At 62.9% G+C, this 27,462-nt stretch overlaps 7 protein-coding genes across 7 annotated transcripts; all 7 read right to left on the bottom strand.

Annotated features, from left to right (window-relative positions):
• Positions 1 to 834: 834 nt before the first annotated feature.
• Positions 835 to 1,542, bottom strand: LINJ_15_0610 (conserved hypothetical protein; the record flags this gene model as incomplete). Its single annotated transcript, XM_001464361.1, has 1 exon — positions 835 to 1,542. One exon carries the CDS (start codon positions 1,540 to 1,542, stop codon positions 835 to 837), a length of 708 nt encoding a protein of 235 aa, XP_001464398.1.
• Positions 1,543 to 2,215: 673 nt separating this feature from the next.
• On the bottom strand, positions 2,216 to 3,193 carry LINJ_15_0600 (conserved hypothetical protein; the record flags this gene model as incomplete). The annotated part of the gene is made up of 1 exon (XM_001464360.1): positions 2,216 to 3,193. The coding sequence occupies one exon, from the start codon at positions 3,191 to 3,193 to the stop codon at positions 2,216 to 2,218; it is 978 nt and encodes a 325-aa protein (XP_001464397.1).
• Positions 3,194 to 4,976: 1,783 nt separating this feature from the next.
• LINJ_15_0590 (hypothetical protein, unknown function) lies at positions 4,977 to 5,975 on the bottom strand (the record flags this gene model as incomplete). Its single annotated transcript, XM_001464359.1, has 1 exon — positions 4,977 to 5,975. One exon carries the CDS (start codon positions 5,973 to 5,975, stop codon positions 4,977 to 4,979), a length of 999 nt encoding a protein of 332 aa, XP_001464396.1.
• Positions 5,976 to 7,917: 1,942 nt separating this feature from the next.
• On the bottom strand, positions 7,918 to 9,546 carry LINJ_15_0580 (conserved hypothetical protein; the record flags this gene model as incomplete). Its single annotated transcript, XM_001464358.2, has 1 exon — positions 7,918 to 9,546. The coding sequence occupies one exon, from the start codon at positions 9,544 to 9,546 to the stop codon at positions 7,918 to 7,920; it is 1,629 nt and encodes a 542-aa protein (XP_001464395.1).
• A 1,053-nt stretch (positions 9,547 to 10,599) lies between these two features.
• On the bottom strand, positions 10,600 to 15,840 carry LINJ_15_0570 (hypothetical protein, unknown function; the record flags this gene model as incomplete). Its single annotated transcript, XM_001464357.1, has 1 exon — positions 10,600 to 15,840. One exon carries the CDS (start codon positions 15,838 to 15,840, stop codon positions 10,600 to 10,602), a length of 5,241 nt encoding a protein of 1,746 aa, XP_001464394.1.
• Positions 15,841 to 17,319: 1,479 nt separating this feature from the next.
• LINJ_15_0560 (conserved hypothetical protein) lies at positions 17,320 to 18,561 on the bottom strand (the record flags this gene model as incomplete). Its single annotated transcript, XM_001464356.1, has 1 exon — positions 17,320 to 18,561. The coding sequence occupies one exon, from the start codon at positions 18,559 to 18,561 to the stop codon at positions 17,320 to 17,322; it is 1,242 nt and encodes a 413-aa protein (XP_001464393.1).
• Positions 18,562 to 20,833: 2,272 nt separating this feature from the next.
• Positions 20,834 to 26,173, bottom strand: LINJ_15_0550 (conserved hypothetical protein; the record flags this gene model as incomplete). Its single annotated transcript, XM_001464355.1, has 1 exon — positions 20,834 to 26,173. One exon carries the CDS (start codon positions 26,171 to 26,173, stop codon positions 20,834 to 20,836), a length of 5,340 nt encoding a protein of 1,779 aa, XP_001464392.1.
• Positions 26,174 to 27,462: the final 1,289 nt, after the last annotated feature.

Genomic DNA, 27,462 nt, shown 5'->3' with positions numbered 1-27,462 from the left:
CTAGAGCCACACAAAGACGCGCATGATCTCCTCACGCCGGTCCCGTTGATGTACTGGGCAGAAGGGCAGGAGGGAGGCGGCGCTGTCCTGGCGGTACGTGTCGCGGATATACAAATCTAGTCTAAGAGTGTGCGCCGCACGAAGCGAGAGGGAGCGAGAGTGAAGACAGAGGCGTAGCGTCGCTGGCGGAGAAGGCGCCGCCCGCAAGACACGTGCAGTGTAAAAGCGCGACGCGGGTGGCAGCTGCAAGGGACGTGTATATCGCTACGCCCCTCTTGCCTTCATGGACGCGTGTGTGTGTGTACCCGTGAAACCAGACAGACAGACACACACACACACACACACACAGAGGGGTGCGGGGCTGTCGCGGTGAGTGCGTAGTGGCCGCTGTCTTGGGACAGAGCTCTGAGGCGCGGGGGAGGGAGGGAGGGAGGGTGGTGAAGCTGATCGAGTGGTGCACAGCGTAGAAGACGAGGCGCCCTGCAGGACGGATAACCCCGCCGTGGGAGCAACACACCGGCGTGCGGCAACGGGAAGGAGGAGCCGCGAAGGGTGCTTGGGTCGTGGTGCTGGGCGGTACACGTGCCTGTGCCACCCACAAGCACATATAAGAGCAAGAAGAGAAGGGAAGAGAGAGAGCACGTCGCAGAAGTAATGAGACATCGCACGAGAAGCAAGCATACATATTCACCTACACCGTGACACACTCACATACACACACACGCACGCTTCCACAGGTTTTCGCTGACATCGCAAGAGGCAGCGAGCGAGTTACTCACGAGCGTCAGACACAACGGAGAGACCTGCGCGGCGCACGTCGCTGCCCCTAGATGCCTACTTCGGCGTATAGTCGTAGCCGAACAGCAACGCGTGTTCATCGTCCTCTGGCTTTCGATAGGCACCGATCTGGCGACGGCGCACCTGGCGGTACGGGGAAGACGACGCCTCTAGTGACGACGCCGAAGCCCGGTCGGTTGCACCGGCCGCCCACCCCACAGCCTGCGCGGCGGTGACAGGTCCACTCGGGTAGCGCTGCTGCAACGTGTGGTGCCTGCAGCGAGCCTGAAGGTATTCCTGCGTGACGGAGCGCGCAGAACGAGCGAAGGCGCTGTCGCTTGGGTCACCTGTGCCCGTCGCTGTCCCTGCCAGAGCTGCTTCTGTGGTGGTGTGGTGCTGGGGAGACGAGGATGCCGCCGTTGCCGCCGCTGCGTCGCTTACAGAGAACGGAGGCACCTTCTTGTACAGGATGCTGCACAGCTCTGGGTTGTGTTCGGGGTTCACGTACGCCTCGTGCCGCGCCGCATCACGCGCGCGCGTCTGCTGCACTGCTTGCAAAGCCCGATTTTCCCGGTTGTGGTGTGGGTCGTACGTCGCACCCCACATTTCGCGAATCCGCTCCTCCTGCTGCACCTGATTCGCCCAGCAGAGCGAGGAGGCTTGGGAGCTCTTCATACCCATGGCGATCGTACTGGCCGGCGCGTGCGAGCGAGTGTACAGCTCCGGGTCGATGGAGTACATGAACGCATTCTTCTTGCGCGGCATCGTTGGCGTGGGTGAGTGGGGATCGGTGTGCGACACGAGCGCTCGACAGTGCGGATGCGGGATCGAAAGGAAAGCCGCGGAAGGGCGGCTGTCACCGGGATCGCGGTTTTGGCTGCTGGCTTGCTTGCTCCCGTGTCCGGATGGCGGGGATGGGGACCGTGGCGGCCGTTAACAGGGCCTCGTCGCCGGAGCGGGGCCCAGTGCGAGCAGAACCAGCGGACGCCAACGGGGGAGAAGGGGGAGGGTAGGTAGACAGAAGAGAGAAGCTCTGAGCACATACATGGAGAAACATATCCTCTCGGCGCAGCGCGCACTAACCTCTTCACGCAGAGAGGGCGGGGCGAGGACGAGGAGCAGCGCCATCACACTATCACAGGTGAGGCACCCGCGCACATACAGAGGAGCTTGTGCTTGAAGAACGTTGTGCTGCCGACGGTGAGATGAAGAACTGAAACATCACAGTGTGCTGCCTACCCATACACGCATGCGTACGCGCGGACAGCAACGCAGACAACAACAGAAAATGAGGGCCAAGTGACAGTGGCACGTCGGCTAATGCATCACAGCCACTTTGGCGCCCGCTTCTCGGCCCATCTCTCACCCCGCACACGCGCGCGCATACACACACACACACACATAGACAGGCAGTCATGAACACTCGTGCCGTCTCTCATCACCGCTGTTGCGCCTTCCACAGCACAGCATTCGCTGGCATCTTTACTTTTACCTGGTGCCCAAGAACATCCTCCCGCACGGGCGCCCAGCCGGAGTAGCTCATCACCTGGTAGCGCAGCACCACCTCAACCGTGTTGCCTCCGAGAGAGGTGTCGTCAAAGGCGTCCACAAAGTACTTGAATGAGTCGTTCAACACGAGCCGCTTGTCGATGTGGTCAATATACACGGAGGGGTGATCGTGTTCGACATTGCGCAGAGCCTGCTCGAAGGCAGCGAGCTGCTGCCGCTCTTCGTCCGTCAACATCTGCGTCGCGGCGGGAGAGGCCCCGGCCGCCACCGTTGCTCTCTCGTTGCCGCTTCCCGGTAGCGCGGCTCGCCGCTCTTGGCGGCGCAACTTCGCCAACCGCGCAATCTTCGCTGGCAGCGACACCGGGCGCAGTACCGCATCGAGCAGGACGACGTCGTTCTGAGACGCTGACTTCGACGGAAAGCGCGCAATAAAGGAGACGTAGATGGCTTTCGTATTCCAGTCCCAACAGGGAGAGAAGTCCACCGAGCCAGAAAGGTACAGCACGACGCGATCGATGGTGCGCATGCCGAGTTTGAAGCCTTTCGGTAAGCGCTGCCGCTGCCATATCTTGCGCTGGCGATCTTCCTCGCTGTCCTCAGGCCGATCCACCGTGTCCACAATCTCAATATTCGACGGAAGCTGCTTTGCCGCGGTTCTGTGGCCATCGCTGCCGGTGTCGGGGCGATAGTAGATGGCTGCATCAGGAATCTCCGGAGACAGCAGTGTAGGGCTGCGCACGTGGTACAGTGGCGAGAAGCTCGACACACGCACGTCCGAGACGAGCGGACGCGGGCGCAACACCAGGTCTCGCAAAATCGTCGAGGTGGCCGTTAGAACTGCCGTGACGAGTAGGGCCGACACAGTCGAGGCAAAGATGTCGCAGGAGCGTTGTCGCATCGAGTGCATGGCTACGCTCCTGAGCTCGCGCTGGTGCAGATAGCCGTCGGCTCCTGAATTCGGCTTCTCTGCTGCTCAGTCCTTACACGGCAGCGACGGGAGGGGGTGGGGGAGGAGGAGGGAAGAGCACGGGCGCGCAGAGCTGCTGCAATCCTGCTCTCTTCAAAGACACAGGAGACTAGGAAGAGACAGATGGAGGGAAAGTGCGATGATTGTGTGTGTGTGTGTGTGCACGTCAGGGTGCGAGAGCGGCGCAGAGGAGGGCTGAGACGCCCCATACACGGGGCAAGAGGGGGGGGGCGAGGCAGCCAAAGACCGAGGGAAGCAAGAGAGGGCCTCATGGTAGTTTCCGCCCTCTCTGGCATGAACAACACGTTCGCATCTCTGGTGCCCCTGGATAGCGCCGTTGCCATACGAGGACGCACAGAGCAGCAGAGCTGCCCGACTCGTGCGCGCCGCCTCTTCCCTCTGCTCCGCAAGCATGGCGTGCTAGAGGGGGAGCACACTGGCCTCAGGAGGACGCGAGCCGGTCAAGAAGCATAGCAATGAAGGATGAAGGACTTTTTTTTTACAGTTTCCGACGGAGGGACGGCATCCATGTGATGTCGCGTTCCGCTTCCAAACACCGATGGAAGGTGAGAGAGAGGGGAAAGAAGGGAGAAGGAGAGGGAGGGGAGGGGCCGAGCTAACCAGCTGCAGCTAAGAATGCGAAAAGGCGGGGGCGAGGGGATGGTTGGCGTGAGATGTATGCGTGTGCACGTTGAGGGCGGTGCACCCCTTCCCTCATCCAACAAGCCACGCCAAAGGCACAGGTACTCCATCTCACCTCTCACACGTGCGCGCCTCTGCTCCACCCCCTTCTGTTTCTTCGCGAGAACGACGTCGTGCGCGTAGCTCTGAAGATATTTTCTAACGAAGGCCAATATAGAAAGAGAAGGTGGCTATGCCGGCAGGAGGAGGGGGCAGAGCAGCCACGACAACACGCATGTCTACGTGCTTGCTTGTGTGCGTCAACCTTCGGAGAGATGGTGGGGTTTCGTGATGATAATGGTGGTGAGTCAGGGAGACACTAAATCCTCAGCGCAATGATGCCACTGCTGCTGCCATGCGCGCCTTTACCAAACCTGAAGCACACCTCAACATCTTTCCACCAACCCCACCCCGCTACCGACGCACACACAAGCTTTTACATCACCATATATGAGAAAAGACACGGCAGTCGAAAGCAGCGAGACACATGCACACAACCCTCGGCACCGTTACGCATTTTGCTTTCTCGCACCCACAACGTGTGCGCGTGTCCATTCCTCTGCCACCAGGACGTGATCTAAAGCGCTACACCCCTCCCCTCCTCCCTCCACCGACCGGCCTGTCCACAGGGCCCCCACATCGTGCGGCGCGACGCAGCGGTAGATACATGCGTTACAGCAGTGCGCCACCCCTGGTGCCTCCCTCGGGGGTGGCACGCAGCCGCCCCACACCAGTAGGCAGTGTGAGGGCCGGATGGGATACGCTCGAGTCGCGCTGACGCTCTGCCCATCGCATGGATGGCACACACATGTTCACACCCTCGCAAGCTGCTCCGACGCAACGCCAGCCCGGGACCTCGCCGCCGATACCAGCAGCGATGCATCGCTCTGACTCCCCCATGCGGTAAGTGCTCGGCGTTTGGCAGGGATGGTGGGGTTGCCCCGCACGGAGAGGTGCGTGTGTGTGTGTACCCCTCCTCCTCCCCGTGCCACGACGGATCATTGGAAGTACCCGTAACCAGAAAGGAAAAGGGAGGGGCCCACTACATGCACAGGTGCATAGCCATCACCGACAGCGCGGCCACCGTCAGCAGCCGAGCCACCGACATCGCCGGCGATGAGACGCTGTTGCCGTTCGGCTCGAGGTGGAAAAGGCACTTGCTGCTGATGTAAGTGAAGACAAGTTTTTCGCCAGACAAAGCAGCGCTTGCAGCGTCGCCGCTGCTGCTTGCATCGTATTCAATACGGCCATTGCAGCAGATATTCGTCGTGCTGCGCATGTCAAGGGAGCAGTGGTACTCGCCTGTGCGGGGCAGATCCAGCAATTTCAGGCCGCACGCTACTTTTCCAGTTTTCGGGGACTCAGCACTGCTACCGTTGAGAGGGCCGGCGGCCAAGTGCTGGCAGCACATGCGCGGCACGTTATCGTAAAGATACGCGTCCGTATACATGTTCAGGAGGTCATTCTGGCAGAAGGCGCGGATGGTCGGCGGGAGCATCGGCACCACCATGCATGCAATCGAGGTCGTGTCATCGCACGTCAATTCCGGCTGCAAGCCAGAGTCGTGATTCACCTCTTCCGAGCTCCCGTCGTCGAGGGGCGGTACGGCAGGGGCCTCTGTTGTGGTCGCGGCTGCGTGGCAGCACATCAGCGATGCACCCCCATCCTGCGTCTCCGGAAACCATGGGCTCGTGCTGGAGCTACTGCTAGAGGACGCCGCTGTGTAATTGGCGCACACCGCCGCGGTGTCGCAGGAAAAGGCAGTTACGTCAAGGCATCTGCCGAGGTCCGTCTCGTGCGCATTTTTGCAGCAGTGCTTGCGCGTAACGCAGAGGTCCTTGACAATGCAGTCGATGGCTGTCTGCATGTAGGGGAAGTGGTCGGCGTAAGCGGAGCACCCTGGAAAGGCGCGGGTGGCTATCCGGTACGGCGCGTCCGCGGTGTTCGCACGGGCCGCCGCCGTCAGGAGCAGGAGGGTTCCTAGCAGAAGCGGCGCAAGTCGCATCGGGACCGGCAGCACCGCTGAAAGGAAGAGGGTCATTGCGTCTGGTGGAGCCCTCTCTATATGTGTGCACCGACTGCTTCGCTTTCGCTACTCGTGTAGCGGCGCTACGATGGGACGATAGGCCAGGACTACACTCACGAGAACGTCTGCACACGATCCCGGTGCGCAGAATCTATGTGCGGAGGGCACTGCTACACGCGCGAGGGCAACGGCCACCACCGCCACCACCAACCACCAACCACCACAAGAACCAAACAAGACCCCTGCAGGAAGAGAGAGAGTCGCGACGCTCTTTTTCAGCAGACGGGGCGGATGAAAGAAAGGCGAGATCGAGGAGGATGAGGATGGGGAAGAGAAAGAGGGCATACACATACACATATATATATATATATAAATTGAGTGACAAGAGAGAGATACGGAGGGGCGCGGAGAGGCAAGCAAGAATCCTGGAAAGGCGAGGGGGTTCTGGAAGGGCGTGTGCTGCCATGTACATGCCCCACACGCGCCTACAAGCAGATCGAGCGAAAAAGGGGCAGGCCGCGAGGGCGAGGCTGAAGAATGAGCGTAAAAGAAGAAGGACACACACGTACACACACACACGCACACACTCATAGAGAGTGAGAGGGAGAGAGGGTGTGTGTGGGCGGCGGTCGTGTTGTGGAGCTGGGTATTGTAAAAGAGAATAGGAACACGAGAAGGGGCAGAGCACGAAAGAAAACACGAAGCAGAGGGAGGCCGACACACTCGTCAGCACAAACACACACACACACACACACGCACACTCAGGTGCACGTGCGCGCGCGAGAGAGGGGGAGACAGAAGGAGGACGTCAAGCGACACGCAGTAGGGGATAACACGTATGTGTGCTCAAGGGGTGGAGGTGGTGAATGGAGCCATGCCCGAGTACGAGAGAGGGCCGAGAGAGAGGTGCGCTGTGCCTTCTCTATGACACACTCAAAGACACGACGCTTCGCTTCCGCTGACCTTGACGCGAGAACCAACGAAAGGAAAAGACGCGGTTCTCAGTCCCCGTCGTGGTGATGAGAGAGCCACTTTGCCCCGCGGCACTCGGTGTTGCGTGTACGCGGTCGATGTGCAGGGGTATCGCGTTTTACAGACGTGTGGGCTAAGTAATCAGCAGGCACAGCAGCAGCGACAAGAGGAAGGGGGGAGCTCAGCTGTAGTCCCGCTCCACCGCCAACAGGCCCAGCGGAAGCGATCGGCCGATGGCGCGTGCAAGTGGGCGGGCAGTGATGGTGCCGGTGGGAGGGGGAAGAGGAGGGGGGGGTGGCACGCGTGATGCGCATCGATAAAGAAGGGTCAGACGGCGCGAAGGGAGAGAGACAGAGAACACGGGACAAGAGGAGGGCGGTGAAGAGTTGAAGGGCGCTCTGGCGAGCGATAAGCAAACCGCAGCAAAGGAGGCGCAAACCCCGTGCGAGGAGGAGAGTGATGAAGGTGCGTGTGTGCTGAGGCCGTTATGGCAGCATGGCATCTATGCAGCAGCGTAGAGGCGGAAAAGAGGCCGTCTTGCGTCTTCTTGTATTTGCTTCGTTCTTTCCTTTGCGATTGTCCGCATCACACAACCGCCACGGCGAACGGCACGCTCAGCGTGCAGTCGGCGGAGGCGGAGGGTGGGGGCGCATGCAAGGCTCCACCGCCGCCACCGGGGGAGGGCCAAAATACGCACGCACACACAAACACACAGAGGGAGAGGGAGAGAAGCAGTCCGACACAGAAAAGAAAGGCGTGAGACGATCACACAAAGTCACAGACACGCACATGCACAAAGGGCAGCGATACATAACGCACCACACACACGCGCCGACGTCAGGCCGTGGCCGTTGCGGCAGCCAGCAACACACGAAGATGAAAAAGAGAACAAGAACAACCGACGACGCACAGTCACTTGCTGCCAGAGCGTGCAGGAGAGGGCGGGGAGGAGGAGGAAGGAGGGAGGAGATGCTTTCCTCCTCTCTCATTGTTGGCGCTTCCTCTCTTCGGTTTCCGTCGATGATGTCGCGCCTGCGCCTGCGTCGGCGGTCGCCCACAACACACGCTGCGCCTGCAGCTCCTTCTCCATCAGCGCCGACAGTGCACGGATGCGCTTCTTCAATGCGGCGTTCTCCTTGAGTAAGACGCTCTCGGCGCTAGCGCCGTCTGTGCTAGCATGCTCCATGTCGTTTCCTGCTACAGCGTGCCGCTCGACCAGAACGAGATGTTGGAAGGCCTGACGCATAACTGCTGCCAGCTGCTTCGCTGAGGCTGCTACCGCTGGCTCAGTGCGCTCCTGCTCCTTGTCCTCCGGCACCTCGTCACACGCCTGGCACACCCACTCGTACAGAGACCTAGAGAAGGACCTCAGAGGCTGGGGTGGCGACAACGGCAGTGGCGCTCTGCGTACGTTTCCAGCATCACCACCATCGGCGGCGACAGCTCTCTCATCGCCGGCGACATTTCGATAGGGTGCCGTACGCACCGCTGCTGCTGCTGCGCTGTTGAGCCCATTATGCACACCACTGACGGTGAAGGCGGCACTCGTCTCGCCACCGCCGGCTTCTTTCAGAGCGTCCGCTGCTACCCGTCGCCAGTGACGCGCCTCTTCGTGAGCACGCTGCAACTCGGTCTTGTACGCCTCTACGAGTTCATCGTCGGTGCTGCTCTTCTCGAGAATCGTGTTCACGTAGCTGCGCAGCGTGTCAAGCTCTGACTTCATCGTCTTCGTCCGCGCCTGCAGGGCCGATGATCTCATTCGCTCTTCGTTCAGTTGTTGTTGTAGCTCAGAGAGGTCGGCGGCAAGCTGGCGCTGCCGCGCTGCCCGCTCTTGCTGCATGGCGCTCAGTCGATCGCGCGCGTCATCGTCGACATCGCGGCGTGGCCGACGCACCTGGGCAGTGGTGGTAGTCACAACGGATCGAGCCTCAGCTGCGGGGTCGCCACTCGCGCTTAGGAATGTGCGGACGGAGGCGGGCAGCGAAAGCGGGTCCATGCACGCATCCGCGCCGTTCTCGCTGCTGCTCTGAGCCGCGACCATCTCCTCCACCTCCCGTTGCGCGTCCTTCAGCTTGCTTTTCAGGAGAACAATCTCTTCTGCGCGACCACGCCAGCCGCCCCCGTCCGCGCCAGAGGCTGACTTACCACCGGCAACAGCTGCCGCTGACCCACCGCTGCTCGAGACGGCAGTCGCACGGCGTAGAAGGCGGTCCACTTCCTTCGTGTCATCACGAAGTCCGACTTCGCGTTGAATGAGGGAGCGCAGAGCAACGTTCTCCCGCTGCACCTCGGCCATGGCGAGCTGCTTCTGATGCAGCTTATCGTACACGCGCGCGACCGCAGCGGACGAGGCTGCTGCGGTCCCCTCACCACCACTACCTCCCCCACCGCTCTTGCTGCCACTGCTGCTGTTGCAGCCGTCGTCCAGGCCGGCCGCTCCTGCCGCCGACTTAGAGCCCGCCTTTGCGCCTCGAGCGCCAAGTGAGGAGACAGTCACGGCGGCGACCAGCCGCTGCGTCTTCTCTTGCGCCGCCTGCAGCGCCTTCTGCGCCGCAGCGAGCTGCTGCTGTGTGGTGCCAAGCTGCACTGTGAGGTCCCTGTTCTTTCTGATCATGACTAGGTACTTGCCTTCCCAAACGTCCCCGAGCGCTCCCCCCGCCACAGCACCGGTGCCGCCCCTGCTGCCGCTGCCGCTGCACCCCCCCGTTTCGCGGAGAGTGCCCTCACGCAGGGCATCGCGCAGCTGTTGGGCTTCAGTTTTGCAGGCAGCGAGGAGCACCTCCGGAGAGGCGGTGGCGGAGGTGGTCGTGTCGGACGCCGGGAGCGACATGTGGGCCCCCTGGGCGAACAGCTTCCGACTGCCTTCTGACCCCACAAACCACACGCAGAAGCAGCCCTGTGCCCCACCGGGATCGCGGCACCCCCTTGGCTCCCTTGCGCGAATTCGCCCTCGATGCGGCAATGGAAAGAGCCAATGAAGAAAGATAAGAGGCTGCCCTCGCTTCCACCAGGGCAGCAGACCTGTGAGCGTGTGTGTGTGTGTCGTACGCGGGGGGGGGCGGGAAGTGGAGAGAAGGTGCAGGTGGCTGGTGGGAAGAGGCGGAGAAAGAAAAGAGGGTTCGGTACACAAGGCGGCGACATCGATACAGGCGAGGGTGGATCGGTGACGCGAGACAGATGGAGGAGGCGGAGGAGGGGCAGAGAGTTCCGTGCCTCCCGCCATCACATCCCATCTCTTCTCTGCCTACCTCTCTCTTTGTGCACGAGAGACACAAGCGCTGAACGAATGAAGCGAGAAAAAAGGCGTCGCGCGGTGCCCTTCGCGAGGCGTCGGCATGCCGCATGTGATAGGCGACGCGAATGAGTGAGCGAGGGAGGCGTTCGGGTGCACGGCACGCACGCGGCTCCCCGTCAGGACCGCTTCTTTGCTTTTCTTCTTTTTCCATTTCGCTCTTCCGCCCGTGCAGCAGCAGCAGCTGCTGCTGCTCGTGGGGTCCGAGGCCGAATATGTTCCGCCGATGCATGGGCATTGGTGACTCATACAAGTAGGTGCATGCACGTATCGTCTCAGAGGGACACGCCACGTGGCTGGCGATTGAGGGGGCTGAGGGTGCGATGACAAGGAAAGAGAAAAGAGGCGCACACACATACACGTGCCCGCGCACCATCACGCTTGCCACGCTTCGCACAATGTCTCCATCCACTCCGTGTACCGCGCGGACGCCACGATGGAAACGCTCAGCTGACGTATCTCGGCCGCCGTGTTCGCAGCCGTTGCTGTCGGCGGGTCTGCTAAGAGAAGATCGTCCTCTTTCGCCAGCAGGGCAAGCAGTGTCCAGCTGGTGCTAGAGCGTGATGACCCGCGAAAAGCCGCTGGCAACCATGACGTGGAAAACGGGTCTCGGGAGCACGGGAGGTGCCCGAGGAGGCTCTGCCACGGCGGGCGTGAGGGCTGGGGCGGTGAGGGGATGTGCGACGCCGATGGTGACTCACATAGCCTGGTTGCCGAGCGAGGGGGGCGGCCGCGCTGACGATCACTACTCCGGCGCTCCTCACCGTTATCAGATGGTGCGGCGGTGCTGCGCTCCTCATGGCACGCCCACGCGCGACTTGCAGCCTCTAAGGGACCGAGCAGAGCACCGTCCCAGAAAGGCGTTAGGCGCAGCGCCTCCCACGCAGTAAGCGTGTCGCTAACTTGCGGCGGCGGCACTATGGCACCCGCCTCCTGCACCGTCGCTGATGGCTGATGCAGCGGTTGTATCATCAACATAATCGCGAGCACGTCACACAGCACGGCAGGCGGAGGGTTGGAGTAGTCGTGCAGCACGTCATCAATGATGCTAGCGACCGCGTAGAGGCACTGGACAACGCACAGTAGAGGCTGTGGCCGATGATGATACTGCTGCTGCTGCTGGCCGGGCGGACCTCCGACGCAGGTCGCCGCCGCCGACGACAACGCGTGGAGCTGCAACAGCGCTCGCACGAGGGCGAAGAAGAATGCCCCGATTCCGAATTGTGCCTCCGTTGACAGCGGTGCCGGCATCAAGTGTGTGGCGGTGATCGCGATGTGAGGGGAGGCGGCAGCGTGGGCGCCGCGTCCACCATCACCAACGGGACGAGAGGCATGAAAAGAAGGCGCCGTCGGGGCAGAGCCTAAGCCGAGTGCTTGCCGAGGGTCGCTCGGCTGCGGCGACACTGACGTACTTGCGGATGCGCGGGAGGCTGGCAGGAGTACGCCGACTGTCGCGGTTGCTGTTGACGCCAGCGTGCTTGCTCTGTCCACCGAGCGACTGGCAGACGACAGGATGCCGTGGCTGCAGGCACGCGTGCTGTCGTGGTGGTCAACGCTACTCCTTGATGCTGCCGCTGCCACGGCACGAACGCGGCTGGCAGCGGTACCCCCTCTGTGTGCTCGATGCGCCTCCAGCAACAGCCCCGTGATCGCCTGCAGAGCATCACACCAAAGGTCTCGAGGAGGGGCAGAGGAGGTGACAGCAGGCGCGATGCCACTGCCCCGACACGGGATGAAACTCGCGTCCACCGCCTCCGCGCTGTCGAGGGCTGGAGCTGCGAGCTGCACCAACGCCGCTGCAAGGGCTCGGCAGCCAACGTAGGAAACGACAACCAGAAGCGCCTCGGTAAAGTTACACGTGGCTGCGGCCGCTGCTTCATCGCAGGAGTCGTCCACGCTGCCGTACGCATCGACTGCCGCAGCCGGCACCGGCGCATCCGCATCGTCATCGTCACCGTCGTCATCGCTCGCGCCCATGCCCAGTGCCGCTTCTGGTGCCCCCGCGCCGGGGCGATCCCACAGTGAGCGACCACGGGCAAAGCGAAAGGCCTCCCGGCGACGCCGCGACGCATCTGCGCCGCCGGCGCGCGGGTCGGCGTGCCCGCCAGCTGTGCCGTCCACAAGGGCCCTCGATACGCTGTTGACGGAAACCGTCACAATGCTCGTCGCCGAGCCGTGACGCTGCAGCATCTGTGCTGCGCACCCCGGCTCGCCGCCCCAGCGAGCTTCCAGCACGCCGAGTCGCAACTCCTGCATTGTGCGTCCGCCCAACCTCGCCTTCTGGAAGAAGCGCGGCTGGGTCTGCAGTAGGTGCATCAGGGCGAAGCAGCTGGCGAGAAGGGACACGGGATCAAGCCGGCGCAAGACACCACCTGCCGGTGGAAGGGAGGACGATGCGGCGGCATCCGCGCCGCGGCGATCCGAGCGCATCGCCGCATCCAGCACACGGGAACGGGCGCGGGTGGTCTGGTTGTACCTCGTGAACCACGAATCGCCGCCTGCCACCGCACCCGCCGAGCTGGGCGTCGCGGAGGTGCGGTCGACGGCGTTGCTAAGAAGAGCCAGCGAGGATGACCCGGCAGCAGAACGCGTCCTTGAAGCTTTAGTGTGGCGGCCTCGAAGACGGTCTCGGCCGGCCTGCTCGCTCGGCAGCACTCGCCCGTTGACTGGGAGGCACAACTGCCGGATCAGCCCTCGCAGGTGCCACTGCGCCAGTGCCCCCACAGCTACCACGGAGCTGGCGAACTCCCCGCCCCTGTCGGTGCTATCCACTGCCATGGATACGTCAGCGATACTGTTGGTGGCGCTGCTACTACACACGCTGCTGCGCACACTTACGCCGGCTGCCGTCGCCGCTGAAGCCTCGTGGCGCTTGCTGAAGCTGAAGTCAGGGAGGCTTGCTCGCGGGCTGGCGACTGGCCTCGCCAACGGCTCAAAGGCCGAGCCACTGAGAGAAGTAGCAGCGGTGTTGTGCGCCAACTCCGCCTCCGCGGAATGACGACTCAGTAGCGTCTCACCAAGCAGCACCGCGAGCCGTGACGCCGCCGCCGTCGTCGAGGTTGAGCTGAGACACAGCACGCAACACGCCATCAGCGTGGCCAGCGCTGGCGTCCAATCCCGCGGCACGCGCGCTGGCAGCTCCCATAGGCGCTCCATCGACCGAGCAGGCGCGTAGTAGTCGTTGCTGCCGCGCGCGAGTCGCTCACCATCTCCGGCGTCCTCGTCAGCGGCAGCTGACGCATCCCCACTTCCGTGCATCGCCGGCAGCGTTCCATAGATGCGAGACCCATGGTGCAAGCTGCTTGTGCGCGGTGTGTAGCGAAGAGGTGCGAGCGCATGCACAGAAGACGGAGCTGATGACACTGCGAGCGGCGGCGGTGGGGGTGACGGCATGGAAATCGTTGTGTCTGCTGCCGCTGCTGCGGATGTTGTGGTGGCGGGGCCGGCTGTAGAGGATAGCACCGCTGCGTGTGCTGCTAGTCCAGCACCCTCATCGAGGGATCGAGCACACCACTGCCCTTGGCTCTTCTCATGCGGTGCCGCAGCATCATCGTCATCTTCCTCTGACCAAAGCCACTTCCCTAGCTGCGCGGGTTTCGCGGCAGCAGCGGTAGAGGGAGCGCCGCCAGACGAGTATCGGCCATGTCGAGAGTCCCTGTCCACCTCATCGCTGCTGCTGCGTCTCTTCGGATCCGTAACGGCCACACTGCCGGAGGGAGGAAGCGAGTCGATGTTCATGTGCGGTGACGCGATCATGGCCGCCGTCGCCGTCGCCGCGGTCGCGGTGTAAAGCTCGGCCATGCGCTGCTCGCGTCGATGCAGCTGGGTGCGCAGCTGATAGGCGGTGACGCTGCACAGTGCCACGATCATCCATGGTGGTTGCCAGAGGACGCTGAGGTCCTGTCGGTGCTGCTGTTGCAGGACTCGGTGAACGGCGCGCTCCGCCGCGGCGAGCAGGCGGTGCTGGTGGCGCTGCGCCGTCTCAAGACGCTCAGCGAGGAGGAGCACGTAGCGATGTCGAGGCTCAGTCGCCGTCACCTCGGAAGCCGAAAGGGTGCGGAGAGGATCGAACACGCGGCTGTCGTGGTGCCTAGCGAGAAAGAATGCCATCACATCGCGTAGCATCGCGACTATCCGACCACCAACAACTGCACAACTCGACGGTGGCAGCTGCTGCTGTTCGCCAGAATGGCCGCCCTCGTGGGGCCAGATGTCGTTGCACGTCTCCTCGCCTACGGCACACATGACCTCTGCAAGCGCGAGCGCCTCCGCGGTGGTGGTAGTGGCGGCGGTGAACGGCGCGCAGTCTTGTGGGTTCTTTGAGGCCCCAGAAGTTGCAAGGGTGCTGCCGTCGGGGTCCGGCTGCGCGGCGCCACTCGAAACGCTCATACCTGCTTCCCACCACCAAAGATCTGACGGACGCCGCCCCTCTGCCACCGGCGTGTCACCTTGGCGTGGCATCCCTGCCACACTCAGCCACACCCCGGCCATCTCCAGCGTCCACCGCGCCTCCATCGAATCGTCCTCGTCCACCACGACGGCGCCTGACGGCGGCGGCGGCGGCGGTGCTGCTGCTGCTGTGCTGGCTCGTCGACTCACGTGGGAGAGACACGCCACGAGCGTGTCGGACAAGAGACGAGCTGCGTGCAGCCACTGCTTGACCTCGCTGCAGCACAGTCCTTGATGCACTAGACGCTGAATACGCTTTCGGCTCTCCTCCTCGGTGGTGCTCTCGCCGTCATCGTGACGACTACAAGGGCACGCCTGTAGTGCCACCACAACGGAGCTCACCACAGCACAGGCGGCGCGCTGTCGCTGCAGGAGCAGATGCGTGTAAAGTGGCAGCAGCTGATGAAGCGCATCACGACAACTTCGCTGCTGCCGCAGAGATAAGACGGCCGCGTTAGTGCCAGCTTTTTGCTTCGGCACCGCGGCGTCTGTGACTTGCGTATCGCCGCCCCTTCCCTCACTCACGCGCTGCAGTAGCGCGACAAGCAGTAGCGGGAGGAAAGACGCGTGCAAGGCGTCCACGCGGGCCACCCCCTGAGGGGAGCTCAGCACCGAAGGCAGCAACAACCCCCCATCTGGTTGCTGCGGAGACTTACAGGCACGCCGTGGCTCAGACAGTGCTGCCGACCACGGAGGTGCCTTCAAAGACGAGGGCTGGTGCTTTTGCGCAGGCTGCCGCGCCGTCGTCCAGACCGAAGAAGCTGCCGGCTGCCGTGAATCTACGCTACCAATATCCTGGATGCTCTGGTCGGAGTCGCAGCAGCGATCGGAAAGCCGCTTCAGAACGGCGGCCACGAGGATCTGCTCCAGTTGATACGCCTGCATCACGGGGTCGCTCTCGGTGGAGCAGTGAGAGCTGGAGCGCGAAGTGTTGCGTGCGTGGCGCAGCGAGCTAGACGGCGTTGCCGCGGCGTTCGCCAGCTGCTGCATCACTGTCGGTGACACGCCAAGGAGGTCTGCCAAGGCGAAGCAACGAAGAAGGTGGCGCTGCTGCTGCCATTGGTGTTGCTCGGGAACGACATCATCGCTGGGAGCAACAGCTGTGGACGGCGACGACAACGTCGACGACGACGCACCAGAAGCAGCGGCAGCCCCGGTTCGCGTCATTTCCGCGGACTTACGCAGACGTGTGTACGCTGCCCCGGCAGCGAGATCGAAGTGCTGCAGCAGCGACACAAACAAAGCCAACGCCGAAGCAGCCGGCCGGTGAGCTGGCAGCGACGGCAACAACGATGGCGTGTGGCCGACGGGCCGTAGTACCACCGCCCACGTCTCTTTAAATGGAGCGCTCGAAGCGAAGCGATGAAGCGCGTCAGCGGCCCATCAGCGAGAGCGAGAGCGAGAGAGGAAAGCAGGGGATGTGAGGGAAAGGGTGACCGCACGCGGCTAATGCGTGCGCCCTCACGGGAGACGAGTATGCGGGAGTGGGCGCCGATACAAAGAGTCCGAGCACGCACACACATCTCCCGAAGAAGCAGCGGAGAGGGTGTCGGACAGGCGCGAAAGCGGGTAAGGAAGGAGGGAGAAGCGGAGAGACACATGCACGCTGTTAGGGGCGCCTGCAGATAAGCACATGCGCCGCCGTCGACGGACCCACGAGGCACCGCCCAAGAGCAACGCTCGACACCCTCCGCTAGCAGAGAGGGAGCGATACAGCGAAGGATATTACGCGACTTCCCAGCACCCATCACCGAGGATACGGATACGTGTACGAGTCGACTGGCAGTGGCTTCGACGCCCCTTCACGACATTCTGCACCTCCGTGCTGCCCAAGTGGAGAGAGAGGGAGGGAGAGGGAACATAATTCGGAATAAGAACAAGGAAAACGGAAAACGTTGTAAGCGAAGTCGAGATGGCGGTGGTGGGCGGTGGGTGTTGGTGGAGAGAGCAGCGCCACCGTGCATACATAGAGAGAGGGAGGCTACACACACACACACACGCACAGGCACAGAGGCATACATACATACGCATATATATATATATACAGGTAGACACACAGAGGAGACGGACAAGCCCCGAAAGGATACTAACGGAAAGAGCCGAAGCCGACCACATTGTAGTGGGGTGGGGCAGACCGACCGACACACCGCCACACTGACACACTGACCAAAACACAGACATCCCTGCTCAGAGACAGACGCGCGGGGCGCACAGCGATAGGAGATCGTGTTCACATCATGGGTGTGCGCGCTGCGCTTGCTTCCTGTCCTTCGTTCGCGTCACTTACCTTGTCGGCTTCGACGCGGATCACTTGACAGGCAGAGCAGATATACGGAAAGATGTAGAGAACATCTAGATGTACATGAGGCTGCTTTGAGGGCGTGGAGAGGGTTTGGGAAGGTGGCGGGGAGGGGGACGACATGTCAGGAGTCGTGAGCTGCGGGAACCGCTAAGTGAGCACACGCGCACGCAAAACACAGACACTCACTGGAGGATTAGCAGCGGCAGCGGAGCAGTGGTGATGGCTATCGTCGCGTGCCTTGGTGACACCGTGAAAAGGACTCGACACGAAGCTGAGAGCGAGGTGGACGGGGGTGGGGTGGAGTTGTTCAAAGGACGGCGCGCAGAGACGCAGCAGCGATGCTCTTACACCATTTCTTCCTTGCTGCGTCGCTGTTGCATCTGACGCTTGCGCGCCTTCTGCTGCTCCCGCTGCACCGTCGCCATCGACATCATTTTCAGCTCCTGCCGGTCATGAATCTCATTCTCAGGATAGTCTTCCGTCAGGGCTGCTGCAGCCGAAGCCGTTGCCGCTGTGCCAGAGGCAGCCGCGCCAGCCGTCAATGTGCCGCTATCAGTGCTTCCAGCACGCCACACCGTCGACGAGGGACCACCACCCGGTGCCCCCATAGAAACCGGTGACGTGGAAGCGCCGCCGGCGTGCGAAGGAGACCCGCGCGCGCGGGATGCGGAAGAAATCTGCTGCTGCTGCTGCGGGTGGATGCGCTGCGCCTCCAGCACCTCGGGGACTCGCACATTCGTGCCAAGAATCACAAACTTGGCCCTGCTCATCGACCGCACGACGGCGTCCAATTCTTCGGGGGACAGTTCCTCCAGCATCAGCTGCAGCTTGGCACCGCAGTTACGCAGCAGATCGATCGTCAGGCTTGTCTGAGTGGCGCTTCGCTGCTTCTGATGCTGCTGCGACGTAGCGGAGACGTCCACGGCCTGCGCGCCGGAGATGGACAGCTTCTCGGCCAGGTACTGCACACCAAGATCCACCTCGCGGAGAAGCTGAGAGAGCCAGTTGTGCTTCTCTTCCGCCTCCTCGAGCTCGCCCTGCCGCTGGTGCAGATGCTGGCGGAATTCGTCGAGAACAAGACGACGCTCGTGACGCCGGTCGGCGAGAAGGCCGTAGTCGATTGCATCGGCGCCGCCAGCCACCCCCTCGGCGTTCCTGTTGCTGTCGCCCTCGCCATCCTTGCCCTCGGCGCCGCACAACGTGCCGCTCTCCTTGTCAGCACCGCTACGCATGTCACGAGCAGCCCGCATCACGCGGGCGGACACAAGCGCGTGGCCGGCGCGGTGGTTCACCTCCTCCCACTCCGACTGCAGCGCCAACCTTTCGTTGTCGAGCTGCTCCATGCTAGCCTCGAGCTCTGCGGCGGTGGTCTTCAGCTGTATGTGGTGATCCGACCTCTCACGCAGCCTTGCGAGGACGTCTGCAACGTTCGTGCCCATTGTCACATCGCGCAGGCGGAGGTACGCCGTCTTCTGCTTCTGCAGCTGCTCCACATCCGCCGGGCTGAGCAATGAGGCGGACGAGGCGCGGCTGCGGTGCCCGCGGCGACGGGCGCTGCCACCGGAGACGCTGTTCATGCGCTGCATTGTGCGCGCATGCCGCTCCTCCTGCTGGGAGATCTTCAGAAGCAGGGCCTCGTGCTTCTTCGCCAGCTGCTGCCGCTTGGACTCGATAAAGACGCGGCGCTCCTCGAGGTCTTTGAGCTGCCTCTGCCTCTCTGCGGCGAGCTGCGCTTTCAGGTCCGACACCTCCGCCTTTGCCGCGTCCCGCGCCTTTGCCGCGTCCTTCCAGAGCGCCACCAAGTCGCCCAGCTCCTTGTCGGCACACTGCAGCGCCTGCTCCGTCGACGACACCTGCGTGTTGAAGCCGGCCTGCTCCAACTGCAGCCGCTCCAGAAGTGTCTCGTACGTGCGCCGAATCGTCTGCACTTCGTTGTGCTTCACAAGGCACTTGTCCAGGCGGTTCTCGAGTGCACGGATTTTGTGCGCGACGGCGGAGTCTTCCTCCAGCACGCCGTTGCCCTCCTGCTGGATGAAGCGGTTCTCCTCGGTGGCTCGCTCGATCTCCTTGAGCAGCTCGGCATTCTTGCCCTTGACGGCGTTGAGGCTGCGCTTCAGCACGCACATTTTGTTATGCAGAAGTTCCTCCTCCTTGGCGTAGTGATCCTCGACGCTGATGTTGCGCTGGCCGCGGATGGTCTGCTGAAGCACCATGCGCAGCTCCTTGTTCTCACGGCGGAGCGAGGTGAGCTGCTCATTGTTACGGCGCACCTCGGCTTGCATCGCCTCCAGCTGGTTGCGCTGCCCCACATCGAGCACCGACTGACGCTTCTTGGCGGTGTTCTCCGTCGCAGTGCCGTTCATGGTCATCCCGGCCAACACGTAGGTACGAAGGAGCGGTGGGCGTCAGCCGCGTTGGTGTGCGTCCACGGCTACGAAAGAGAGGGGGAGGGGCGCTGCGGCACGCCGAGCACGTGCAGATGCACAGGTGGCAGAGAGTTGGGGACCGCACGCACCCGAATGACAGAACGACTGTGTGCACGACAGACGCCAGCTCTCGCTTCCTCTCACACGGTGAAAGGGCGCGCGTGTGCAGACTTGCGAAAGCCGGTGGTGGTGGTGGGGGAGAGCCCTGAGGGACGCAGAGGGTGTTCGCACTGTGTGCAGAGGACGGGATCAGTGGTGGATGGTGGACGGAGATCTACAGGCGTGACGGGAGGCACCTTGTGGAGACGCACTTGTGCCTGACGAGTCGTCGTGATCAAGCGGAAAGACCCGAACAAAAACAAGCGAAGAAGCAAGAGACCAAAGCAGCGGCGCTTCACTACGCGTCCGGGGCCACGCTCGTTGGTGCGCATGCGCGCATGTATAGGCGTGCGAACGTTGCCGGAGAGGCAAGGGAATTGGAGCCAAGGAAAACGTAGACGTGAGGAGAGGTACAGAGCTTTAGGCGGTAGGGTGCGCTCACGGCAGGGAGGGAGCCACGGCACATCCGTGCTGATGGGAGGCCGTTGATGGCAGAGCTTGGAACCGACACCGATGCGCATATGCTCAGAGGTGGAGCGAGCACTCACCGCGTGCACACGCGGGCCGTGGTATGGGGTATTGAGGGCGGCGGCGGTGGCGGCACCAGCCTCCGCGATGCTGGAGATGTGCCCAGTTGACAGAGAGAGAGAGAGGCACACACACACACACACATACATACACACACGAGCACACCGGGAATGCATCCAGAGTCAGAGGAGAGAAAACGAAAATGCGGCAGACTGCGCCAAGAATCATGGATCTGGGGCCAGAACGAGGCAGCGTGGCCATGACGCGCATAGCGTCTGTCGTCCTCGACACTACAGCACCTCAGCCCGCCACAACAGCACCTCAGCCCGCCACAACAAATCGCCCCTCACCCAGCTGGCAGATATGAGGAGAGGCGTATGCCGCGCCGCATGCTCCTCGGCGGCGACTTCCGGTTTTACAGCTTCACTGTACGTTAGGGGGCCAAAACGAGCGGCGCCGCTGCGTCTGCTTGCGAGTAACGCACGCCCCCGCCTGCTTGCTTCTCGTCCCAGCATGTGTCGAAATCGCATCTCTTCCACGTGCGCTTGTTGCTCGCCGCTGTCTTTTTGTCCTGCGGCGCCTCCTCTTCCACCGCCGCTGCTGCACGCTGTGCTTCACGTCCGACAATGTGGCCCCACTGGGCGGTCACGGCTCCTTGCCAGATGCGCGGCAGCTCGTCCGCGACGAGTGGAGTGACCTACCTCGTCACGCGGCGGCCGCGTCCGCAGCTCTGTGGTTCTTCTTTTGGCAGACCGCATCCAGCGGATCTGCACACGAGCACTGGAAGGGTGTTGTGGGGTCTCCACTACCCTTGTTGCATGTCTCGCCGGGGCCGTCGCGCCGCCATGCGCGACGCAGCCGACACACCGCGGGACCAGCCGAGCACGAGCGCACTGCGAACGTGATGCAGGAGCTCCAGTACCATGTTGGGTAACAGCAGCTCGGCCACGAGGGCTGCAAACGTCTGCTGCGGCTCCGGGCGCAAGATGAGAGAACGGACGCCGCTGACGCCAGCGGCGCTCGAGGACTTCTCCGCGGAGACCGCTGGCGGCGGTCGCGTGCCGGCGGAAGAGGAGGAGGGGGACGCGTGGCTCCCAGCATCTCGAAGAAGGGTGTGGAAGTAGGCGTACAAGCTCCACTCCCCACCCACAGATGTAGTCGACACCGACGCACATCTGTCGCCGTCGCGCGTGTCGATGCTGCCAGCCTTGTACTGTGCATCCACGTGACTGTCGGCTGGTGGTGTGGCTGGGAAAGGCGAGGACGGTGCCGGCGTCTCTTTCTGTACCCCCGACGTCGATGGACCTCTTCTGAGAGACGGGTGGTGCCGCACGCCGGAGGCGTAGATGACTTCATCCCAGAGCTCGGGGGAGATGCCCAAGAACAGCCAATACATGTACACCAGCATCACGCTCAGCAGCACCTTGCGCTCGATGCCTGGCAGCAGAATATATGTCCACCACAGCTGTGCGTTGATGGTGAGACAATCTTGCACATCCCCCAACACCATTGCCAGTTGCTCCAGCTTAGGCGAGGTCCACCGCCGTATGGACGTCTCACGCCGCGCGGCCGAGGTGCTGACGTGCATCATCGAGTCCCACCAAGCCCGCGCCGCGTTCTTCATGGGCGACGCCACGGTTTGCCAGAACTCAACCCACGCGCGCCACTGCTTCACCGAAACCGACGTGCCCTCGACGGCCATCGGCACGGCGGCACCAAACGTGTCGCGCAGCGACGCTAAGTTCGTCACCAGCACGAGCGGTGCCATGACCACCATCCGCACTACCTGCAGCGCGAGGCCGACCGTGCCGAGGACGGTCGTCGCCAAAGTCCACACCGTGTCGAAGGCGATCACGAAGGGCAGCTTCAGCAGCGCCAGCACGAGCTGCACGATCGGTAGAGAGAAGAGCTGCACCACGTAAAACTGGGAGACGAAGGAGCTGAGGCTGCTGCAGATGGTGACAACGACAGAGATTAGATACGTGACGAGGACGGAGACGCGGATCGTGAAGCGCTGCTCCATCCACCGCGTGATGGGCTCCAGCGTGTGCTCCATGAACCGCTTCAGCTGCGGTAGGTGCTTGTACAAGTCGTACAGCCCCACTGCGAGCGAGAGTAGTGGCCAGAGGTTGGTGAGACCCGAGTAGAGAAGGCGAAACAGACGACGGTACGGCAGGCCAGTGGAGCTGTAGAAGACGCACCACGCCGGCATGCCCACCTCGACCATGGAAAGGAGCCGCTTCTGCTCCGCCACACTCACCGTGTACGGGTGTGTGCCCGGCTCCGGCACCAGCAGCTCGCGCAGCACGGTGTTAAAGACGGGGTCGGCTGTGTACACGCTGACAACTACCTCACCATGCGAGGACGTCAGGTGCGGTTGCGCTGTCGACCGGCAGCACAGCTGCGGCTGCGAGGTGGGAACAAGGCGAGGGGCCGAAGGTGCTGAAGCAGGGGTGACGCGGGCGGTTGCGGCGGTGCGAGGGAGAAGCGTCGGGGGCCTGAAGGTGCTGCTGCTGCTGAGGCCCAGCTGGCCGCCGCCGCCGTGCGAACTACTGCAGCTGACGCTTCCCATTCTCTGAGCGCTGCGCAGCGCATCTGACAGACTCAGTGACTGCGACGGCGGCAACTTTGCTGAGCGCACGAGAGCGGGTGTGCCGTGAGGCGGCTGATGGTGTCGATGCGGTCCGAGAGGAGTCCCGGAGAGACTCGTACCGGTGGCGGTGCTATCGCTCCCCGCCTCGCTGCCACACAATGCGTGCGGCGCGCTGTCTGCAGTGGAGGTGCCTCGCCAAGGCGTTTGTGCCTCGCGGAAGACACCTTCGCGACATCGGTGCGCATCCGCTGTCGTTTTCGGCGGCTCCCGCGAGGTAGATGAGAAGAGGTTCGGTGAGTCGCCATCCTCGTGCAGAAGCGGTGCTGTGCGCATGCTCGCGTTGCGACTTCCACTGCCGAAACCGGCTGCCGACAGGTAGCTGGACTGCCGCCGTGGGTGCTGCTGCCGCTGGGAGCGCGGGGCCGCCGCACGTGAGCGTGGAATCTGGCTCGTCACCCCGGCAGCCCACTGCTCTTCCATGAGCCCCATCGCGTCTTCGCACTGGTAGTACGCCAATGCATCGCTGAGCAAGGGGAAGAAGTACGTGTGAGCTGCTTTGGCCTCGATCGAAAGCCGATGCGAGGTGAGCCGAGGGGCATAGTCCATCGCCGTAACATCGGCGTGGGCCACCACCACGACCTCAACGCCGACGGACGCCGGTGCGGTACTCGCGGCCGCCGACGAGGACGCTGCCGCCGCTGCAGGAACGAGCGACTGTAGTGGCTGCCGCGGGGTGACCGGCGAGGCCATGCTCGCCGCAGTCGCCGTGCCTGTGACAGGTGACCACACGTAGCTGCTGTAGATGCCGCTGCCACCCCCGGCGCTGCTGCTGTTGCGTCGCAGTTCGACAGGGGTGGCGCTGCGAGCTGGGACGATGACCGGTAAGGCATTCTGAGTTGTCGCTCGCTGTATACCTGGCGATGGCAACGCCAGCCCTACCAATGGCGATGACGAGCTTGTGGGCGAAGATGCCGCACTCGCCACGCTTGCAGGTGGGCTTTGTGAGGACTGCCGTGCCAAGCGCGCTGGTGACATGCTGTACGGGGGGATGCCCTTGCGCAGACTGCCACCACTCACCCCTGACATCCGCGCTTCTGGAAGGGACGGAGACAGACATTGGGCTGAGCGCCGTATGCGTGGCGAACGCTGGAAAGCGTCATCGCTGCAAGAGCTGCTGCCACTGACGCTGTCTGCAACCTCATCCTCGTCATCGCCGTCGTCCTTGCTGGGGTCGCTAAGGCTGTCGCCGCTCGGCGTGGCCGCATCAGAGACGGAGAGGGAGTCGTCGTCGTTGACCTGGGCAATGAGACTGCACGCACATACCGTTTTGGTGCTGTAGGTGAACCACGGCGCTTCGCCGAAGACGCGTGCGCGGAGCGCTTGTAGCCGTTTAGCGGGTATATTCCATCCCCAGCGCGTTTTCATAGTCGTCGCGCGGGTGGTTCCGCTCCATGTCCTGTGGGCCTTTGTGCTGGAACCGCTGCTCGGCGGCACGTCGAGTGCGGGCCCAGTGGCGCCACCGCCTTCGCTTCCGCTTGCTGTCGGAGACGCGCCGGCGATGCTGCTCGGTGTGCACCGCCGGCGCTGTTCAGCCGCGGCGTCTTTGCCGCACTCGACCGCCGCCTCTTTGCGGTTTATCACAGGCGCGACAAGGAAAACGAATTGGTTGCGTGGCTTCGCCGTGTGCAGCCAGCGCACCGTGTGGCCCGCCACCTCGCCTCCACGCAGGCGCCGGTGACTGAAGTAGTCACGCCCACCCGCCGTCGTGGACCAGCCGGCGACGGTGAGGTAGTGCAGCACCACGGGTGCAATCACGTCCGTCCCCATAGGGAAGAACACGCTGTCGTGCGTCGGAATCACCTGCGGCACACATGGCGGTGCGCCATCGGCACTGCCACCGCCACTGCGGTCTGCGCCGCGGATGCTCCGGCTCACGGCTGACGACAGCTGCCGCTGTAAATGTTGCGGTGATCGCTCTACATGTCTACCAGAGAGTGGCTTCACTGTGGCGGATGTCGCTGCGCACGATGCTGCTCTCGTTGCCGTGGCAGGAGGGTCAGGCAGGAACACTGGTGCTGGCAGCGCGTGGCCATCCGTGCCCACGAGCGGGTGCGACGACGGCCGCTGCCGTTCGTGGAGTCGCATAGGGCTCCCAAGGTCCCTCAGAGGCTCTGGAGAGGGGAAGAGCTCATGTGAAATGTGTCGTGACGGCGAGGAGGACAGCAGCTGCTGTTGCGCCACGACTGCTGCTGTGGGTTTGAGCGATGTGTGCGGCACCGTCACGGAAGCCGTTGATGCCAGCGTATAATCAGCCCCTGGCGTGCTGATTATACGCTCGGGCTCCGACTCGCCCGACGCGGCGATGACCTCCTGTGCCTCAGCTTGTGCTCCATACGCGTTGGCGCCGGAATAATGTACAGCGGGAGGAGGGGTCGAGGGCGATGGCGCCACACCGACCTTGTCAAGTGCGCCGGCTTCTGCCTGGGAGGCGGTGGCGAAGTGGTCCTCTGTTGCCGCTGCTGATGACTCACTGAAGCTGAGCCTGCGTGGCCTCTGCCGTGCCCCCTGACAACTCTTCGCTGCGCACAGCAGCTGGGGCTGATCGGACTTGGGCGGAGCAGCAGATCCGTTGCCTCGCCGCTCCACATTGTCGTCTTCGCTCGGGTCGTCGACTTCGCCCGTCTCCTCCGCGCCCTCCACCATGTCGCTGCGGCGAGCTGGGCGACGCTTCGGCGGTGCCGTGAGGTCCAGCGGCGTTGGGCTGCGCAAGGATGGCGAGGACGAGCGCGTGTGCTGTGTTTCTGGCTGAGAAGTGGACTTGGAGAGCAAAGGTGGGTGTGCAGCTGCCGGCACACTCGGCCTCGAGGAGGACGGTGACAGTGGCTGGTTCTTTGCGGCTCTCCGCAGCGAAGGAGCTCGTTGGGTGAGCGCGCGAGGAAGCACGACGTCCAGCGCCGACGGTAGTGCCGTGTTGTCGATGTGTTGCTGCTGCTGCCGTTGATGCTCTGTAGCTTCGGTCGGGACCAGCGGAGGTGAGCCGCATGTGGGGGACGACGGAGCAGAAGGGGCGATGCATGACGGCGGTGCGGCGGTGTGCTGCACGTGCTGGTGACGTAGTAGGCCTACGGCGCCCATGATGTCGGAGGAGGGCTCTGTGCACGTGATGAGGGGCGAGCTCAGCTGCTGTCCTTGCCGCACCTCTGCGCCGCCGTTGCCGTCGTCTGCACATACACCGCCACTGCGGTCCTTCTTCGCCGACGCAGAGATCAGCGAGCCGTGATGAGTCTGCGAGTTTGCAGACCGCGCTTCTACCTGTTGGAGTTCGTCGTCATCGAGGCTGCCGACGTGGTCAGTCCGTGGTGCCGTCCTTGTCGCCGGCGTGGACGACGGGCGTGAGAAGAAGGAGTTGGCCGGGATGGGTTTCACAGCAGCATCGTCACATCCTCGCCCATGGTCGGCGCTCTTATCGCGTACATTGGCAGCACTGTCGGCAGCCTTGACGGCTACCAGATTCTCTGCTCCATCCGCCACCTCTGTCGGAGACCCGTCCATGCACGCACGTGGCGGCGAGTGCGCTTCCTCGCTGTCAGGTGCACTGCCGGCGGCATCGCCGCCATCATCGAATTCTGCGGAGGACGCGGAGCATGATGAAGAGGGGGAGGTCGCGATGAGGCGGCGGCGAGACAGGGAGGACCGAGCCGAGGCGGAGCATGACGGCATCGCAGAGGGCCGTCTCCACATAAAGGCACAGAGGCCCAGTCGCAGACGTATGCACACGTCTTCGTGAACGTGACAGCTGGCAGTGCAGCCGGCTCCCGTCACAATCTGTGCAGCGGAAGGTGAAGCGAAGACAGGAGAGACGGAGGGCCGATGAGAGGGAGGGAAGCGAGGGGATAGGGTATGCGTGTGGCTGCGCGTGTGAAGGTGGTGGTGGTCGGGGAGGGGCGCTCAGACACCCACAAAAACTCTCTCACACACACGCTCGTTTACAGCCACCCCCGGCAGTCGAGCAAGCAGGAAAAAGGAGGAAGACACAGGAAAGGGGTGAAAGCAATGAAGGATAAAGAAAGAGGCCAGCGTGCCGAGGAGGCAGGGGAGGGGGAGGAGGGAAGAAGGGAGGGATGGCCCAGCAGAGCGAGAGAGGCGAGCGTGTCGATCGGTGTTGAGTGGTTGAGGGGGTGGTGTTAACTGAGGGGGGGCCGAAAGACACGCACGCACTCACGTGGTAGGGGGGAGAGTGTGTGTGTGTGGGTGCGTGAGGTAGGGAGAGCTGCCTAGAAGACGTCGATGAGATTTTGGGGAGAAGAATGTGCTACATGTAAGGGGGACGTGCGGGCAGTTGGCGTACCTGCGGAGACACACACACAGACACCTTCTACGACCGTTCACGCACTCCAGTCGCCCTGTTGTGTGCACGCCTGACGGGATGCTCAAGGAACAGGTGGCGGCTGAGGAGAGGCCAAGAGAGCGGAGAGATGCGTGTATGGGTTGGGGCGGAGTTGAATAGTGTGGTGGGGGGGGTGAAGGGGGTCGGGCCAGGGCAGGAGGGAGGGGGAGGAGATGCCAGCGAGTGAGCCGAGACGCTTATGCAGCCGTTGCTGTGGGTTGGTCGAGAGCCTCCGAGTGCGTGTGAGGCCTTTCCCATTCTCTCCCGTGTTTGGTGGGTGCACTCGTGTGGCGTGTTCGTGAAAACCTATCTGCTCGCACACGTGAGCGGACTCTTCGTACATTCGACATGCACGCGGTGAGGGGTCAGGAGAGAGAAGGGGCGGGGGGGCGAGAGGCTAGGAGAGAGAGATCATCGAAGGCGCTTCTACAAACCTTGTGCCGCGTAGCAGCGC

Source organism: Leishmania infantum, chromosome 15 (genome assembly GCF_000002875.2).
Source record: "Leishmania infantum JPCM5 genome chromosome 15".
Classification (NCBI taxonomy): domain Eukaryota; phylum Euglenozoa; class Kinetoplastea; order Trypanosomatida; family Trypanosomatidae; genus Leishmania; species Leishmania infantum.
The sequence above is the reverse complement of the archived record's forward strand: the minus strand, read 5'-3'. Positions and strand labels throughout refer to the sequence as shown.